This window comes from Cibotium barometz, chromosome 7 (assembly GCF_041138505.1).
Source record: "Cibotium barometz isolate CiBa-2024 chromosome 7, ASM4113850v1, whole genome shotgun sequence".
NCBI classification, from domain to species: Eukaryota; Viridiplantae; Streptophyta; class Polypodiopsida; order Cyatheales; family Cibotiaceae; genus Cibotium; species Cibotium barometz.
This window is the reverse complement of record NC_141052.1, coordinates 3,454,590-3,475,160: the sequence shown is the minus strand read 5'-3', so window position 1 is coordinate 3,475,160 and position 20,571 is coordinate 3,454,590. Positions and strand designations below refer to the sequence as shown.

The 20,571-nt window shown below is 45.1% G+C and overlaps 1 protein-coding gene across 1 annotated transcript in view; it reads right to left on the bottom strand.

The window, feature by feature from the left end:
- The window catches only part of PFD6 (prefoldin 6), a 37,710-nt gene extending 17,843 nt beyond the window's left edge, over nucleotides 1–19,867 (bottom strand). Inside the window, exons 1-3 of the mRNA XM_086800024.1 lie at nucleotides 19,701–19,867; nucleotides 19,473–19,543; nucleotides 19,122–19,246 (exon numbers count right to left, since the gene is read on the bottom strand). Of these exons, the coding sequence (XP_086656150.1) occupies nucleotides 19,122–19,246; nucleotides 19,473–19,543; nucleotides 19,701–19,770 (266 nt within the window). The 5' untranslated portion in view covers nucleotides 19,771–19,867. The remainder of the gene's footprint in view (nucleotides 1–19,121; nucleotides 19,247–19,472; nucleotides 19,544–19,700) is intronic.
- Between the last annotated feature and the right edge of the window lie 704 nt (nucleotides 19,868–20,571).

The following is a 20,571-nucleotide window of genomic DNA, read 5'->3' as shown; positions in this document are numbered from 1 at the left end:
GATAGTATGACTTAGACATGTTGTCCAAGTACGGTATGACAAGCTGTAAGCCTATTTCAGTGCCACTGGAGCAAAACACAAAGCTTTCCATAGATACATGTGAGCTTTTGGAGGATCCCACTGTGTATAGGTGCATAGTAGGCAGCTTGATTTACATGACCATTACTAGGCCAGACGTGAGCTATGTTGTTGGACTTGTGAGTCAGTTTATGCAAGCCCCTAGGAAGCCACACTTGGATGTAAGAGTGCAACGGACGTAGATCTGACGTCTCAAATGTACCATATAACTCAACCTTAAAGACTCAAATCGTGAGCAACATGTCACCAGCATACAAGACGATGACCAAGAATAAATCCGGACTCCTCTTTACATAGAGGGTACTCTCAATTGGACTATTGCAAAATCCATGTGCAACCAAGTATGTACTTATCTATTAGCAGTCATCTCTTGTATGTACACTATGTCAGGGCCTCTGTTGTGGGTGTGCTCGCCCGTATTTGGTGTCTTGAGCTATGTATGGGCTGTCGGCTGCCCCCAGGTGCTGGCCGATTGTGTCTGCTGGCTGCCCGACTGCTTTGTTGATATCCGACCACCCTTTCACTGCTGGCCGACTGAATTTGCTCTGGCCAATTGACCTTTTTACTAGTCGTGAGCAATCCGGCTGCTGTCAGCCTGTTTTGGGCTGGCCGACCAACAGCCAAGGGCCATATAAAATGGCCCCTTGCCCTCACACTCCTTCATTGTGTATTTTCGGGATTTATTGGTGTATATAGCAAAGTTACACAAGCTTCATTTGTGTATTGCTCTCTTTCATCTATGTATTGCTCTCTAAAGTAGTTGTCTTCATTTCCACTGTGCATTCTGACATGGTATCAGAGCCCCAGGTGGCATGAAGCTCGGAGACAATGGGACGTCGAGGGTTTGCTGATTGGAGACTGTTTGGGCTGCACGGGACTTGGAGATCGGGTAGAAGGTGGCCATCACAGTTGGACAACCACCTTGCATTCTATTTGCAGCCTCTTCTTCTTCTTTTTACTTACCCACCCTCCCTTCACAAGACCTTGTGAACCCTTGAGATGGCAGATTTGCTTGAGATGGCTAAGAAGCACGTGAAGATCCTGACACTCCTGACACTCCCCATGTTCCCGGTGGACCGACAGTTGGACGGGAACAACTACGACATATGGAAGGTAATGATGGAATCTTTTTTGGAGTCCTATGACTTGGCTGATTACATTGTTGTTGGGGTTCCACGGCCAGAGTTGGAAGATGGGGAGTTACCCTCTATTCGGAAGGAACCGGAGGCACAGGCACAGTTATGGGATCGTGTTAATGCCCGAGTCCGTTCTTTCATCTTCCTCAATTGCACACTATTGGGTAGGAGGGAAGCTAGCCTGCACACACACACACACACACACACACACACACTCAAGCACAGAGAAACGTGAGTGCTAGAAAAGATGTACTCAATAATGATATGAAATGAAAGTACAAGTGAGTACTAAAAGGCCTGTCCAACACACATAAGTGTGTTCATACGGGAAAAAACCCATGTCCAGTCAAAGGGAAAAAGTGCCCGTGAGTAAGTTGGGTTCACACCTGAACTAGCCGGGAGTGGACATGACCAACACACACCATAGGTGATCAATCACATAAAGCATATGACGCTGGCCAGAGAGATTTGGCAGCATTTGGCTTCTCTCTACGACAGGGTACCACCCATGAAGAGGATCTCCTTGGAAGTTCAGACGCAGATGATGAATCTTGCAAAGTCGTCAACGATGCGGGAGCACATCAACAAGTTGCAAGCTCTTCAGTAGGAGGTTCTCGCGTGCGGCTCTCTCTCTGTTCGGTGACGGGCGCTCGTGGGCTGGTTGTGTTGGGCTTTGCTGCTTCTCTGGTCGTGCTGGTCGTCGTAAGTCAGTCTCTCACTCTCACTCTCTCCCCCGCACAGGCCAACCTCTCTCTTTCTCCCTCCTGCACTCGCTCAACTCTCTCTCTCTCTCTCTCTCTCTCTCTCTCTCTCTCTCTCTCTCTCTCTCTCTCTCTAGTGATCTATCCCAGTGCCTACCCTGACACAGGAGGGGGTTACACTTGAGCGCGCTGCGGACCTCCGAGCCAGACGGAGACCGAGAGCACTAGGCTACCAGAATCCCAGACTACATCAGAGGGAGATCACAGAGATACGGGCTCGACATCAACACCATATCCAGAACTCAGGAGCAGCTAGCTCACTTACACTCACACCTGGAGATCATGCTCCGAGGTATTTTTGCCTCGCCATCGCCTATGTATCACATATTACACCCCCATTATGGTACTGGTTGGAGCTAGACAGATCTGAATTGCATTCTTGTATACCCTACGCATATAGGTTGCATACTGAGCCTCTAGCAGTAGTGCTCCATCCATCACACCCCCCCACTAGCTCAGTACTTTCATACTTTATTTCATGTTCATTTTGTCCTTTTTTTTCTGGATTGATAATATGCCGCCTCTTGAGTCTCCACCAAGACATGTATGTGAGGGGTGTATTTTGGGAAAGATGCAACGAAAACCATTCCCCAAAGATGGAGCTGTTAGAGCTGAAAGTAAATTACAGCTCATACATAGTGATGTATGTGGTCCGATGCAGACACCATCCATAGGGGGGCATCTTTACTTCGTCACATTCATTGATGACTACTCCAGGTTTACTTGGGCTTACCCTTTGAAAGCGAAAGCAGATGTGTTTACATGCTTTCGACACTTTGTAGCAATGGCTGAAAATATGTGTGCATGTAAAGTCCAAACACTCCGCTCAGATAGAGGTGGAGAATACATGTCAAATGCATTCAAGGATTATATGTTTCAAAAGGGCATCAAACATCAATGTACTCTGCCTTATACACCGCAGCAGAATGGTGTAGCTGAAAGGAAAAATAGATCTCTCATGGAGGTGGCAAGATGCATGGTGAAAGCACAAAAGTTGCCTCACAAATTTTGGATGGAAGCTATAATATATGTAACTCATGTGTTGAACAGGTGTCCAACAAAAGCTTTGAAAACCATAACACCATTTGAGGCTTGGTATAGCCGAAAGCCAACAGTGGATTATATGCGTACATTTGGGTGTTTGGCATATGCACATGTGCCAGAACAACTCCGAACAAAGCTAGATGACAAAGCAATTAAATGCATTTTTGTGGGCTACAGCAATGAGAGCAAAGGATACCGTCTTTATAATCCAACTACACGAAGGATTTTTGTCAGTAGAGATGTGGTATTTGCTGAAAATTCAGAACAGCCCATGTACAGCTTGTATAAAAGCAATGATACAGGCATACAGGACATGTTTGATGGACTTTTACCCATTGCAATTAGGGGGGATTCAGATCAGCCAGCCCCTACACAAGAAAATCCTCGTGTCGAACATGTGGAACAGCCAGCCATTCAGCCCCCTTCTATGGAAGAAGTGGAAGATATTGTCAGGGAAGAGCAAACAGCCATAGACACAGCCAAGTCAGTGCCAAGATGGTTGTTGAAAACTTTGCAAGAAAGCAAACTTGCAGCTCCACTCACAGGTAGAACAAGGGCTAGTTCCAGCCATGCTTTGAATGTACATAGTGGGGAGTCTGCATTCGCAATGGGTGGTCTCTTTGATTCAGAAGAGCCTTCTTCTTATGAAGAAGCACATGAGAATGAGCATTGGTTGCAAGCTATGCAAGCTATGCAAGCTGAAATTTCTTCTATCATGAAGAACAATACATGGGATCTTGTGGAATTGCCTAAAGGCAAGCATGTAATTGGAACAAAGTGGGTGTACAAAGTCAAAAGAAAGTCTAATGGTACTATTGGCAGGTACAAAGCAAGACTTGTGGCAAAAGGCTACTCCCAGAAAAAGGGAATAGATTATGAAGAGACTTTTGCTCCTACTTCGAGAATGACCACAATAAGATCTATGATTGCATTGGCTGCACATAAAGGAACTAGCAAAGCACAAATTTCAGATTTCAAATCTGATTTGAAAGCTGAATTTGATATGTCAGATTTGGGGCCTTTACACTACTATCTCGGCATACAGTTTATGCATACAGATGATGGCATTGTTATGCAGCAAACTAAGTACATAAAAAGTTTGCTAAAAAGGTTTCACATGGATGAATGTAAGCCCATTTCTACTCCGGTAGAACCAGGTGTACGGCTTACTATGCATGATATTGGAGAGCCTTTTGAGGCCGGCATTTACAGCCAGGCAGTGGGATGCCTCATTTACTTGTGTAACACGAGGCCAGACATATCTTTTGGGGTGTCTTTGTTGAGCAAATTCATGCACAGCCTAGGCACAAAGCATTGGCAAGCAGTCAAACGCATCTTTCGTTATCTTAAGGGTACCCTGGATCTTGGTTTGTTCTATCCCAAGGGGGACAGCTTGCAGCTTTATGCATACAGTGATTCAGATTGGGCTGGTGATTACGATACCAAGGCAATCCACCAGTGGGAATTGTTTTTTTCTTGGCAGTTCATCCATATCTTGGTTGAGTAAAAAGCAACCCACTGTTGCTACATCTACTTGTGAGGCTGAGTACAGGGCAATCTTTACACCTACAGTAGATTGTGTATCGTTGAGGAGACTATTGGCTGATCTTCGTGAGTGTCAGTAGACACCCACCACCATTCTCACTGATAACCAGAGTGCTATGGCCGTGGCACGAAATCCAGTATTTCATGCATGTACCAAGCACATAGAGATTCATTATCACTATGTCAGAGAGAGGCTACATGCACGGGAGATCAGTTTATCTTATTGCCCTACACAGGATAATGTTGCAGATCTATTCAGAAAGGCTTTACCTCGAGAAAAGTTTGAAGCTTTCCGCAAAGCTTTGGGCTTACTCTCATACAGAGAGTGATCTGCTACCTTGAACAGGTTCACACTTCCACTACAGGGGGGATTTGTAGGCATATGCTCACTTATGGTAGTACTATGTGTGAACAAGCCTTAACCAAGGACACTTTTTCCCATGTGGTTTTTCCCCTTGGACATCAAGTGTGAAAGGACACTCTAACATATAATATTTTGTACTTCTATATTATATGGATGTGGCACACATGCAAGGGTTGACTTGCATTTTGTGGATACCACACTTTTGGCTCTCTCTCTCTCTCTCTCTCATTTCTGTGTGTGAGCTATTCTACCCTGCACCTAACCCTAATGTGCACGTTTGTGTGTGTGAGTGTGTGAGTCCAACACCCAACAGAGCATCGTGATCTTCCTCGTCCACTTTGGGGAGGTTGTGGCTACGGCTGTCCATATTCTCAACCGTTCCCCGACGACTTCAGTACTGAACATGACTCCCTTTGAGGCATATTTTGGCAAGGACCAAATGTCTCCCATTTTCGTGTGTTTGGGAGTGATGCATATGTTCACATTCCAAAGAAGCAGAGGGGAAAGCTTGACTCAAAGTCCCAAAAGCTTGTCTTTGTGGGATATAACTCTCTTTCCAAGGGATACACGTTATATGATCCAGAGAGGAACGAGGTCGTCAGCAAGGATGTGATTTTTAATGAGCATGTTCTGGTTTCCATTGTTGATGAGCCACCACTTCTTGGAGACCCCGATGATTCTGATGATGATTCCCAGTCGATTGTTCCAGCTAGACAGCCTCAGTCGGTTAAGGAGGTTGAGCCCGCAGCTGGAGATGAGCCTCCGTAGAAGCAGCAGCAAGCTCCGCGTTCTGTTCGAGTACACAGGTAGTTGGTAGACACCCTTCCTTCCGAATCGACCAGAGAGGACGAACCTCGAGATCGCATAGAGTTCGTGATAAAAGTCATTCAGCCAAATTTTACAAGTAAACTATGCTTTGATGTCTCGTATCATGCGAGACAAAGAGCCCACTTCCGTCAAGGGAGCCCTTGCACAGGATACTTGGAGGAAAGCCATGTAGGTGCAACTGGATGCCATTGAGAAAATTAACACTTGGGAGTTGGTTCCAAGGCCATCGAAACGGTCTGTCATTGGTGTCAAGTGGGTCTTTAAGACCAAGTATACGTCAAATGAGTTGGTGGACAAACACAAAGCCAGACTTGTGGCTAAGGGTTATGCTCAGCAACCTGGCATCGACTATGAGGATACCTTTGCACCGACAGCGAGGATGACCACAATTCGGACCGTTCTGGCCCTTGCTTCTTCTCAGCGGTGGCCCGTATTTCAGATGGATGTGAAATCTGTGTTCCTTAATGGTGACCTGCAGGAGGAGGTGTATGTTGAGCAGCCTCCAGGCTTTGAGGTTCCAAGATCAAAGGGGATGGTTTACAGGTTGCAAAAGGCCTTGTATGGTCTTAAGCAGGCTCCCAGGGCTTGGAATCAAAAGATTGATTCCTTCTTTCTACGGACTGGATTTCAAAGATCAGTTGCAAATCCCAACCTATATCTCTTTCGAGAACGCGGCATGGTCAAGCTGATCATCCTTTATGTGGATGACCTCATTCTCACCACGGTCATATGGAGCACATTACAGTGATGAAGGCTGCCTTGTCAAAGGAGTTTGAGATGACCGATTTAGGCTTACTCCACTTCTTCTTGGGATTGGAGATTTGGCAGACCCAGAGGGGGTTCTTTGTCTCTCAGCAACGGTATGTCCATGAGTTGCTTGAGGCTTTTGGGATGGAGAACTGCAGGCCTATCATGTCACCGATGGACCCGAACACAAAAATTACAGTGAATGATCCTTGTAAGGCAGTTGATGCACGCAGGATTGCGGATCTTGCGGTATCTGCAAGGTACGAAGGATCTTGGACTCTTCTACACCACTGGAGGTGAAACAAAGGAGTACATATGTAGCACACATAATAGCCTCCAACCAAAAACCATGAGGCAAATCTTGGCCTATGACCATGCGTCGCGCCATCTCCATGAGAGTCCTGTTCTTCCTCTCAGCCACACTGTTTTGTAGAGCTGTGTAAGGCACTGTGCATTGATGTTTTATGCATCATTCAGCCATAAATGCTGCAAAATCCTTTCACATATACTCTCCACCTATGTTGGTACATAATGTACCAAGCTTCTAACCAGCCACATATTCAGCCATTAACAAGAAGTGTCTAAAGCACACAAATACCTCATCTTTACCCTTCAAAGGATACACCCAGTAGTCATCAATGAAAGTAACAAAGTAAAGGTAACCACCAACAGACGGTGTCCTCCTCGGACGGCATACATCACTATGCACATGAGGAAGCTCTGGGAGTCTTCTTGCAGCCCTAAACACCTTCCTGGAACTTACTGATGTAAAACGCAAGCAAGAGACAGAGAGAAAAGAGAGAGATAGCTGAGTTTCAAGATATTCATAGAGTACAAAAAGGTGTACAATCTGGCTAGCCTTTGGCTGCCCTTGAAAAGGCGGAAAACACCTACCTAACCATAGTCTATGACCCAATCCCCAAAGGGAACTGAATAATTCAAACATTGAGCAATATGCACCTTTCATGGAATGAACGACCTGTTGTCGGCCAAGTCCATGGGCAATAAATCCACATATGCAGCAGCCGACAGAAGTAGCACTTTCATGCACTCGCCAACAGCCACCTATGACCTCCACAAGGCTTCCCTACCCACACAAGCACCACATGCTCTTGTATCTGGTCCAAAACTTTGTCTTTATCTGTTGCCCTTCAAGGATCAACCCTGGACATCTGTCTTTGGGGGATGATGCCCATTGCATCTTGCAAAGAATACACCCCTCACATACATGCTTGATTGGGGCCTCAAGCTATGGCAACTTTGACACCATATCATGCCTTTGAGGGTGTAACAAACTGCTGACATTTAAGTGTGACCAAAGCGGGCATGCCAAAGCTCCACGTCACTCATAGTTTTAGTAGCAACCATCGAATATGCATTATGCATAACTCTCTCATAAGAATCAAACCTGTACAAACCATGGCATAGTGTGCCAAAAGCAACAATAACATCACCATCACTCCTCTCAAGCACAATACACTTGTCATCCATAAATATGGCTACTAGGCTTGCCCTAGTAATGGTCGAAACTAACAAGAAGTTCTTCTTGATGCCTGGTACATAAAGTACATCCTTGAGTGTAATTGTACCATTGTTGGCAACGGTAAGTACAACCTTGCCAACACCTTTTATTAGATATGAAGAGTTGTTTGCACATGTCACACTACCACCCCGGGGAGCGTGAACAGCTTACGTTGTGATGCGATGTGCTTGCTAGCACCACTATTGAAGAACCAAACATCAAATACTGACATGCATACATGCATTGATGGATCATAGCTGCACTACACCACAAAAGACCACTCATCATGTGCATAATTTGCAGCATCTTTCTTCTCGGCCCTTGGTGCTGAAGCATCAGCCACCACCGACATTCCGGCTATCGCATCCTTTTCCTTTTCCAGCCACCTTCGACACTCGTTGATATAGTGCCCAGGCTTCTTGCAGTAGTTGCACTTACCCTCCTTTTCACCCCCCTTCTCCGCATCCATGCCAGAGGACCTTGGGCTTAGAACCCCCCTGTGAGGAGGCCCTATCCTTGCCTCGTTCCTATGATGTTCCTATTCTGCCTCGATAGCTCTTCTTGCAAGAGCACACAGACTAACTCATTAAAATCAAGGGCGTTTGGATTACCTCCATCAAGAGCCTTATGGTCAAGGCACAACTCCGATAGGAATCAAGAGTGCGGGCACTAAAGAACTGTCCATCAAGGCTGGCCAATTACTCTCTTAAATCCTTGATCTTTGTCAAGTAAGCATCCATTGAATCTTCCTCATTCATATGAGGTGACTCTAGCTGCCTTCTCAAATGGGCTACCTTAGCCTCCTTGTGTACATGGTTCAAAGATGCAAGTGCATCCCACGCCTACTTAGCAATGTCACAAGAGTAAATACATGGCATAATGGACTTCTTCATAGAAAGGGCAATCACTGCATGTGCATGTGCATCTCTTCCATCCCATCTAGCTTGGTCCAGAGTAGAAGCTGGACCAACATTAGCACCACCAGTACGTGTTGTACTCCTTGAACCACCTATACGTGACGAGCCACATGTACGAGTGGAACCAGTTGTTCCACCTGGACCTTGGTTTTCATCACCTACAATCTCATCTAGGTCAGTTGCTTGATCACTGGTTGCTCCTATGGTTGAGCTTCATGGCCACTAACTATATCCTATAAGCCTTTGGCAACCACTAACTATATATGACCAGAGAAGATAGTTGGAACCATCCAACTTGTCCTCTTCCAACCAATTGAATACATCATTGCGAGCCATTACTCAAAACAAATGCACTATCCAAACCAAACGAATGCTACTGCACAATGCAGTGCAAAAACGCAATGTCCACTGAATGGCGACTTTGAAGAATGCTAAGTGAACCACTGATGGCAAAGACATGCAAATGTACTAAAATGACAGTGTGTAGGGATAGAAAAGTTATCTGAATAGAGGCTTGCTAACAAAAAAGTCAAGTTTGAGAGTTGTCCGGATGCCAAAGGTCAATGCCAATACCACCAAAACAGAGCTCAAAGAATGCTAGATGCGCCTCTATGCTTGATTCAGCTCTGTTTTCGTAAAAGCTGAAAATTTGCAGAGATGTTTTGGAGGCCTAAATGAGCTCCGATTTTGATGATCTTCGGATTGGGAGACTTGGGAGATGATAAACAACGGTGTAAAAACAATTTAAAAAAAATCAAGTTGAAAATCTGGCTCTGTAATGGTGGCGCCGCCAGCTGAACTGGGCGACGGCAAGCGAAAGTGGACTAAGCCAGAAGGTGTGGGCAGCATTGGGCAGAATTGTACATTTGAAAAAATTGACCAGGCGGTTTTCTAATTGGATGCTTGGCGAGCTGTTCTATGAATGTGGCTTGATGCAGCGGTCCCAAAAACAAGTAAAAATCTTCTTCCGAAAATTTAGCACTGCCAACAGTGCTATGTGGGCTGAAAATCAGCCTCGGGATGCACCAAGAGTAGGGTTTTCCAATGGAAACCTTTGCTGGGGCCTATAAGAAGCTTGGTAGGCTCCCTTTGAAGCCAGAGAAGGCGACAAAATAAGCTAAAAATGCAAAGACTGGCTGCAGCCTGTATCGCACAAATGAGCTGAAAATGGAGGAAGAGAAGGCCCTCATGATGAAAGCTTGCTCTCATACCAAAAGGCTGCAGCCAAGCACAACCACCCCCCCCCTCCCCGCGCAACACACAAACGCACAGAAGCAATCCTGGGAGTGCAAGGAGAGGCAGAAACTGCAATGTTTTGGATAAAGTGCCAAAGTACAATATAAGTGAACCTTAGAAGTAAAATAAGGGCAGGTTCACATGCATAAGAGCTCAGGAGAAAAAAGCCCTCTTATGGAGCGTAAAAAGTGCCCCGGCTAGTACTACTAATGTTCACCCATCACTACCCTTGCATCTAACAACCGCTTTTTCACACTTTGGCAAGACCCGCAACCATGTATGGAGCTTCATTATGGGACCTATTAGAGGAGGATCGAGAGATGACAAGTAATGTTCTTCTCATGCATGATCTGGAGCAAGATGTCAGTGCCTCATGAGATTGTCCTCGCAGAATTTTGGGTCATCCCCATTGATGGTGAAGGCTCTCTTCCAAATGATCACCTACATATATCATCTCTACAGAGACCATCTCCCACAACAAGCATTGGAGTCCTAAAGACTATTGGTGGAGCACAAGCAGAGGCAGGCTTTTGTCACTCCTGCATTTCCTATTGGTTCTCCTCATGTAGTCGGCTGGAGGATAATCATCTGAAAGATCGAGAGATGCTAATCAGCACACCACACCACGTCTAATGGGAATATTCTCAGAATCAAAGATAGACCCCTGAACGCACCCGAGAAAAAACCAAAGATGGATCACCACAGTTTCAGATAGCCAGGTGCCCCCGTCCACAAGAACTTACGGTGCCATTACTACAACTCCTCCAAATCAACGACATCCTCCAGTGGCACAATAGTACTTTACAACATGATATGAACATAGACAGTATGTAGACATCCTCCACCAGCAAAGGAGTACTTTACCACAATCAAGATGCCCTCCAAGCCTTTCGTACATGCAAAGCCAATTTAGTACATGGCATATTTTGTTCTACTTAAGAGTATCTTGTTAAGTTAGGAGCTTCTTCTTTCTATGGTTCGACTTTGAGGTTACATGTACTACTTTTGGTCTCATAGACCCTCTGGGTATTTAGAAGTGTTACACTATAAGTCCAGCGGGGCGTGCCGTGACAAACTCAACCACATGTCCAAGAGATAAAGATATAGAGAGAGAAGGGAATAGGGATCTTGCACAATACACCACACTGAGCGGGAAACAGGCCCCGCCCCCTTTTAGGAATTTATTCAAGAACAATCCACGGGCACACTGGCCAAGATCAATACAATCAATGAATACAAGACAAACAAATATGCCGATGTAGAATATCCAAGTCGATGTCGATGTCAAGGCACAAGATCCCTGATGCCGAGCACACCACGGGGATGACCCACAAGTATCTCTCACCGGGCTAGTACCAAATCTAATATCCAAATCCAAATCTAATGAATCCAAGTCCAATGAATCCAAATCCAAATCCAAATCCAAGTCCAAGTCCAAACTATATGTCTAAGTTCCATGTTCATGTCCAAGCTCTATGTTCCATATCCAAGCTCTATGTCCAAATTCATATCCAAGTTCAAATCCAAGTTCAAGTAGTCCAAGTTCCCATGAGTAATCTCCACAACTCCTACAACCTTGTCGATGAAGAAAACCATGGAAAAGCTCTTTCTGGCAAGAAAACTAATATAAAAACTGTTTTAATGGTTTTTGGGCAATAAAAACCTCCAAAAGTAGTTTTTAGGATTTTTGGAGCATTTTTTGGGTTTCTGAAATTTCTGTCCGTACAGCTTCGTACACGCGTCCATATCGCCCATGCATATGCCCATACAAATCTAGGGCTGACCGTACATCTGAAAAGCAAGTTGGAGAAGGTGTTGATGGCAAAGAAGAAGCTCTCCATGATCATAATGATGCCCACACACACTCCACGATCTCCTTCAATCTTCAATGATCTTGTTCATGGTACTACAAGAGAAGTCGAATCCTTTTTATACTTGTAAGAGACCCCGCGTTTTGCCAAAAAGCCTTCATGCTTTTGCTTTGCCTTTTTATGCTTTGCTTTTCTCTTTTTGCCTTTAGTTTTACTCTTTTTACTTTTACTAATAAAATATCACTCAACTTTTCGTGGTTTGCTTTTCTGGCTTTAAGGCCTTGCTTTTTAGCCTTAGAGCTTCTTTTTGAGAAAGCGCCTTTTAGCTTTTTGGTCCGGCTCAGTCTCCTCTTTCCAATGGTGCCCTTGGCAAAAAGCCTTCATGCTTTTGCTTTGCCTTTTTATGCTTTGCTTTTCTCTTTTTGCCTTTAGTTTTACTCTTTTTACTTTTACTAATAAAATATTACTCAACTTTTCGTGGTTTGCTTTTCTGGCTTTAAGGCCTTGCTTTTTAGCCTTAGAGCTTCTTTTTGAGAAAGCGCCTTTTAGCTTTTTGGTCCGGCTCAGTCTCCTCTTTCCAATGGTGCCCTTGGTTCGCAGTCAACCCTGTTTGACGTTTTGCTTTTTCTTGCTTTTTTTGACCAAGAATGGTGCTTTTTCTTAATCAAATCTTATGGACCTTGCCCCCATGTCTTCTTCCACCTATCTAATGTGTAGGCATGGGTTTCATCATGTGAAATAGAGCTATTCCAAGTACATCCATATGTCCCTGGTACATTAAGTACATTCATATGTTTCAAGGTACTAGCCCCATTTGGTGAGCTTGTGCATCTGGTCTCTCTCCACATCTGTGGTGTCATCTGCTCATCTGGCAACATCTCAATGCCTTTTCTTTGACCGATGTCCTTGTTCTTGATGGTACATCTTCATGGTCTATCACGACTCACATCTGTGGTGTCATCTACTCATCTGGCAACGTCTCAATGCCTTTTCTTTGACCAATGTCCTTGTTCTTGATGGTACATCTTCATGGTCTATCACGACTCACATGTGTTAGATAAAATAAATGCATACTCCTTCTGCAAAAACTAGACACAAGCTAGTCAACAAACAAGTATGCATCATTCGCATCTACTGGGTACTCCAGATACTAGCCAGGTAGTCTGGAGCCCGGGAGACTATCACATGCCATAAATCCAAGCATTGTCCATGCATCGAAAACAGCACACAAAGTCAAAGAAATTTAAACATACATCAGTATGCAGTGCACAAATAACAATCCTCCTGTTCATGGATTGTCTTGTCTAGTTTCATCGAAACCGTGCTAAGCCATCTGGCCACTAGGACAGCTCAGACTATCCTCAAGGCAATCTGGTCACTAGGACCACCCGAGAGTACTTCCATAGTTATCTGGGCCATCAGGTCGCATTGACCGCCCGACTATGAGATCCAATACGGTCATATGGGCCATCTCGCCGCAACGACCACCCGGAATACAGTGATATAGGCCACATGGTCGCAATGACGGCCCGACTGTGAAATCCAATGCAGTCATATAGACCATCTGGTCGCAATGACTGCCCTAACTGCGAAGTCCAATATATCTGGTATCGTTGCCGTCCAATGGGTCATCTGGCATCGTTGCCTCCCATATACAAATCTCGTTCTGGCATCGTTGTCGTCCAATGGGTCATCTGGCATCGTTGCCACCCATATATAAATCTTGCTCCTTGGGCTATCCGGCATTGTTGCCACCCAACTATAGCATGTCCAAATAACCATTATAAGCAGAATAATGATCAATTCCATTCCAATATATATACAGTGAAAAGGGCTAGAGGTATGATCTCTCCCTCTTGAATCTATCTTGATCGCAAGACGTCCATATCTGTGCTTCAAATACGTCTGGACCAAACATTTCTTCATAAGCTCGAAGTATATCTAGATAGTCCTAGAAGTACTTCTCTGGCATCCATTTCACATCCAATAGTGAATAATTCTCAAATTCAAAGAGCAACTTTCTGACCAGTGTCTTTCCTCTTTTTCTCATAGAATGAAACACAATCTCTTATGGCTCTTTCACCCCTGGTGGATCCTCCAAAACAGGCTCCTCTAGGGGTAACTTGTACATGGTTTCAATAAACTGCCATGGAAGGCATTATGTGTCCTGCAATGATCTGAAAGGTCCAACCGATGATACACATGGTTGATCTTCTTGGTATCCTGAAAGGTCCATATACCATCATTCCCTGACTTTGGTAATCCAAAGATAAAATCCATAGCAATATTCTCCCATAGATCATTCAATGGGTGGAATAATCCTGCTATGTTTGTCGATCAAACTTGACCTTCTGACAAAACAAACATTCTTGAATCATAAAGTTCTGTCAGAATATGCAGTGAAAATGAAGACAAGATCTGAAAACACCAAGAGCAAGTGCACAGCAGAAAAACGCAGAACTGAGAGAGATAGAAAGAAAGAAAAGAAAACTATATTAACGTCCTTTAGAGGCCACATCTGACCTATAGGACTAATCAGATACATCCATGTGATTACATTCCACTTCGGGGGCAACAAAATGAAAATAGAGATAAAACTAAAAACAGTTCAAATTCCCTACATGACCGTAGGAGAATCCTAGATAACATGAAGGATTTCTCTAGCAGCTACTCTTCATTACTACCATGTTTGGTTGTCCTGAAATCTGCAATAACAGCTCTACCTCTACGGTAGACTGCCCATTTTCCTTGTTTCCTTGCTTCGTATACTTTGAGTTCTTGTTTCTTGTTTTTTAGTTGTGTGGCTACTATGAGTTCATCCGCCATCCACACCTTCGTTCCCTTAAGTGACCTTGTTTGCTTCATGACTTTAATTTTGTCTTTCATATCTGCGTACCTCAAAACCACATGTTTTCCTTTGATTGCCACTGAGGGATCTCCAATGTCGATGAAAGGGATAGCTCTGCACAGCTTTCTTTGTAGAATCTCGCATTCCGGGACATAAGTATCATTCGCAATCTCCTTGTCCTCCAATACCTCCACCTGTTCCCAACCCTCTGACAAACCACCCACCCTAATTTCTTTTGCAATCCATTGTTGCTCGTTCTCTTCATTAATCTGTGATATTACTTCTTTAATGAGAATTTCTTTAGGCTGTGGATCAAGTAAATTTACCTGTGTGATTTCCTCCCTGTTTTCTTTTTCGTGTTTTTGTTCCTTAATCTGTTTCTCCAGGGTTGAAAGATGTTTTGTCTCATGTAGTTCATTTTGCAAGGCTGAATTTGTTTGCTGAAGATGTTGAATCATGCTCAGGAGGTACCGCTCCCATGGTGATGGTTTTTCATTGGGTTTGGTAGGAGGGGAGATGAGGGTTTCGGAGAAGGTTTTCTTGCTGGCCATGTCAAACTGCTGGACTGTTTGAGAGGTTGCTCTTCACGAACCCCACCCCCATGAGGTGCAAGCCCTTACCTGCTTGGAGGTGGGTTACAACCCTACCCTACAACTAAGGTGCGCAGGTGGGCAATAGGTGCACAGGTGCGTATGTGAGTAGCAGGAGCGATGGGCAACGGGAAAGAGAGAGAGAGAGAGGGAGAGTTATGTTGCTGCCTTGGGGGCCTGAGCAAGGGCGGGTGGGAAAGGGGGGCGCACAGAGAAGCGAAGAGAGGGAGAGAGAGAGAGAGAGAGAGAGAGAGAGAGAGAGGGGGCGGGTGGGGAAAGGGGGCACACAGAGAAGCGAAGCGAAGAGGGCGGGTGGGAAAGGGGGGCGCACAGAGAAGCGAAGCGAAGAGGGCGGGTGGGAAAGGGGGGCGCACAGAGAAACGAAGAGAGGGAGAGGGAGAGAGGGAGAGGAGAGAGAGAGAGAGAGAGAGGGCGGGTGGGAAAGGGGGCCGCACAGAGAAGCGAAGAGAGAGAGAGAGAGAGAGAGAGAGAGAGAGAGAGAGAGAGAGAGAGAGAAAAGCGTATAACTCTACTATATACACAAGAAAAATCCCGGAATACAATGTGTAATGTGGGGAGGGCAAGGGGCAATTTTATATGGCCCCAGGGCAGCCAGTCGACCTGCTGAAAACAGCCGACACCAAGTACTACTGCCCACGACCAGATCAGTGGCCAGTCAGCCCAGCAGCACTCTCCAGTCGGCCAGCACACAGGGGAAAGCCGGGGGTGGCAGAGCAATCGGATAGCCCTCCACACCTGGGAAAAAATGGAAAAAATATGGAAAAATATGAAAAAATATGGAAAGTGAGAAAAAATGAGAAAACACATAAATCGGGCCGGCACACCCACAACAGAGGCCCTGGTGTAAATATACAGACAGGAGATGACTGCTAACACCCTCTCTCAACTCCTGGATGTGGAACCAACCCCAGTGAGCTGGAGTGTCGTCGGAGCATAGCCTGAGGTAGAGACTTTGTGAAGAGGTCTGGCGCATTGTCCTCCGTCGAACAATAAGATGTCACCAGCCAAGATCTTCTCACGAACAAAGTGAGATTGTATCTCTATGTGCTTGGTCTGGGCATGGAAGACCAGGTTCCCAACAATAGCTATAAAGCTCTGGTTATCGCACTGGATGACAGTGGGCTCCTCCTGTGGAAACCCAATCTCGCCAAGCAACCTCCGCAGCCACACAACCTCGCAAGCGGCACCACAAGCAGCCCAATACTCCGCCTCTGTCAATGACAACGCAATAGTTGGCTGGCTCTTACTGCTCCATGAAACCACTCCTGAGCCGAGGGAAAAACTGTAGCTTGATGTGGATCTCCTCCTCAATCCGAATCACTCCAACCTCGGAGTCTGACTCCATCCTTCAATCCCCCTCCGAGGGAAAAACTGTAGCTTGATGTGGATCTCCTCCTCAATCTGAATCACTCCAACCTCGGAGTCTGACTCCATCCTTCAATCCCCCTCCTGTGTAAAAGAGTCCAAGATCCTTCGTACCCTGCAGATACCGCAAGATCCGCAATCCTGCCTCCCAATGAGACTTTAACGGTGTCTGCATGAATGAGCTCAACAGCCCCACAAAAAAGCTCAAGTCCAATCTGGTGTTCAGCAACCAGATCAATGAACCAACCAGCTTCCGGTATAGAGAGGCATCAACTGGCTCACAAGGATCATTCACTGTAAGCTTTGTGTTTGGGTCCATCGGCGACGTGATAGGCTTGCAGTTCTCCATCCCAAAGGCCTCAAGCAACTCATGAACATACCGCTGCCGAGAAACAAAGAACCCCCTCTGGGTCTGCCAGATCTCCAATCCCAAGAAGAAATGGAGTAAGCCTAAATCGGTCATCTCAAACTCCTTTGACAAGGCAACCTTCGTCACTGTAATGTGCTCCATATGACCGTCGGTGAGAATGAGGTCATCCACATAAAGGATGATCAGCTTGACCATGCCGCGTTCTCGAAAGAGATATAGGTTGGGATCTACAACCGATCTCTGAAATCCAGCCCGTAGAAAGAAGGAATCAATCTTCTGATTCCAAGCCCTAGGAGCCTGTTTAAGACCATACAAGGCCTCCCGTAACCTGTAAACCATCCCCTGTGAATCCTGGAACCTCAAAGCTTGGAGACTGCTCAACATACACCTCCTCTTGCAGGTCACCATTAAGGAACACAGATTTAACATCCATCGGATATACGGGCCACTGCTTTGTCCTCTGCTCAACTGGCTGCACTTATCCTCACCAAGCTTCCCCCAAATTATGATGATTTCTCGATCTTTGCAGTGCAAGGTCACATCCAGTCAATTGGATTTTGATGATCTTAGCTCCCTACTATTGGAGGAAAGGTCCGTCCTCGTCTCACAGGGTAAGTTGAAGGTGTCAGTCAACAATTCTGACTAGGCACTTTCCTGAGTTCACAAGAAAGACCAGGCTTGCTGCTTCTCTTGTGAGAAGCAAGGATTGTTTGTCCAAGAAGAAGGACAAGACCAAGGGCAAGGCTTCATCTCAGAGAAAGGGCAAAGACATGACACACGACAGTGATACAAATTCTAGTACCACTTCTACGGCTCCCAGGGCGCTTCCAGCTCAGGAGGACCCAGATGGAGTACTTCTCTAGTACACATGCAGTTCCCCTCCATGTGCTTCCAACTAGAGGCTTGTGGGCGGGAGAGGGGGCTGATTACAACTCCACTTATTGGTGCATGGGGACCGTGATTCGGAGTTCCAAGCATTAGACATATGGTAGGACATGGTTATCTTTCGTGTAGCAGAGACTATGAACTGGATTTGTCTTGAGTTCATTGTTCGAGGCTTTTGGGACGTTATGTGTTTTCCGTCCATTGTTGGGGATTATGGGCATGCATCAAGCGGATCAAGACCGGTGATTAGATTCTTTGGGCAAGGATATGTGGATTGAGGCCGACAGATGAAGTAAAAAGCTCGAGGACAAGTGGTCCGAAGGACAGCATTACACATAGTGGCATGAGGATGCGCACCGTCACTTGCAAACTGTGTGTGTGAACGCTAGTTTTAGGCAAACTGCCAGAGGAAGGAGACTAGGTTCATGGGTCGAGCCAAGCTGGCGCAAGAGCCCAATGGTGTTTATGCACAGGGGAGCTAATGACTAGGACCAAAGATCGTGTGTGGACAAGCATGTTCTCACTTGGGCACCCTTGTTATTGGTATATATAGGAGGGGTGAAACATTCACCTTATGCCATGCTAGTGTGTGCTATTCCTTTAAGCATGTTTTGCTATTTTGGGGTCTTCGTCCTTCTTCGTACATGGAGCTGGAGGACTGCAAGTTAGGTTTTGCTTGAGGCAAGGGTTCAGGCCAAGGGCCCAATAGGATGTGGAGTTATGAGCAAATAACCCACTTATAAAGACTTGGGACAAATGATAAAGCAAGAAAGCACACATTAATAATTATATCTAAAATATAGGCTTTCTCAATAACCCACGCCAATAAGCAAAGAATGTGTGTGCAATATACAAATGCATATACTAAATCACTTCCCAAGCATTACTTTGGTCTTATAGGCCCTTGTGGTTGTGGTCATATTAACTTCACCACTTTACACTACCTTCCCACACTTCTACTCACTACGTTCTATGGCATAAAAGAACAAGAAGACCTATTATGGATAAAAAAGGCACTTAAGCACTTGCTTGAGAGAAGAGAGGCTAACATACAACTCTCCACTGATGTATTCAATGCGCTTGTTGACATTAGCCTTGGCTTCTACCAAATCTTGTTTCACTAGCACCGGACCAATAAGCTTATAAACATTTGTATCCTCATCAAGCATCTCCAACTCCTGATTACAGCCAAAGATAAATAAAACATGAAAAAAGATCAAGTTGTTAAAAGAAAGATGAGTAGTTAAATTGTGAATTGCATGAGCTCTGCATCATCAAAACTACTTCTCAATTTCTTCAAGCATAAGCTCCCTTGCATAGAAAAAGAACCCCACTCATGGCAAGCCTATACACTTCCACATCCCCACTCCTTGTCATATCGACACATGAAGCAATATCATATACCTTCTGTACCATCTCGTTTTCTCCCTGCTGGATCGTGTATTGGCGTCTTACTTGATGATTCTTGGCAATATCTGCCATTCGCACAAAAAGAAGTCGCACTGTACTTAAACATTGGGATTTCAAGGACATTCTTCAAAGAAGTGAATCCCATCATTCGAGTCCTACTTGTGCGCCTGTAATTGACCTACATCAAACTTTCGGCTTATCAGTACAAAACACAGCAATAACCTTTCTGGAGTTTGTTGAGAACAGAAGCACGAAGCTCCAATTGCTGCTGAAGCTCCTTTGAGGACGACATCACGAGAGTAAACGCTGTCCTGAACAAGCAATGCCGGTGAGATTACAAGCTGTCCTAAAAGAATAAACGCTGTCGCTAACTTCATGCTAGGAAACACATTTGCTCAGCGCCACTTAGGGTGGATTCACACTGCAGGGTGCCCACCAAAAAAACTTTTCAAAAGCTTGGACTGTCCCCTTACACATACTGGACTTCAATCCTAGTCGACTGCCATCTATTGCCCAACTTTTTTGAAATCTTGAGCAGCCGGGTGCCCATCAAGAAACTTTTGATGTAACCAATAAGGTTTCAAAAAAAGGCTTGGCGAAGAGCATTCCTCTTACACACTACCAAGTTGAATACTAGAACTTCAATCCTAGTCAACTGCCACCTATTGCCCAACTTTTTCAAAATCTTGGGCAGCCACTTGAGGCTGCCCAAAGATAGGCACCCGATTTTCCAACCAATCAAATTTTTCCCTTTTTAATTTTTATTTTTTTGTGAAACAACACTTTTTATGAGTGTGTAACATGGGTGCCCATGTGTATTTTTGCATGCCCATGCTTTAGGCACTCAACTCGGTGTATCCAACCTTATTAACAATAACAAAGACTTATGTGGGTATGTAGCCTTATCGGAAAGGCGTTGGATAAGGACCGACGTTTCGAACCCTCCTAGCTAATCCACTTGACATGATTGTTGTCTATGACTAGAAATTATATACGATCTCTCACCCCAAAAAAAGAAAAGACATGCTATAGGAACAAACCCACTAAGTAAAAGATTTATCTTTTCTAGAATTCAACATGAACGTAGAAGCTA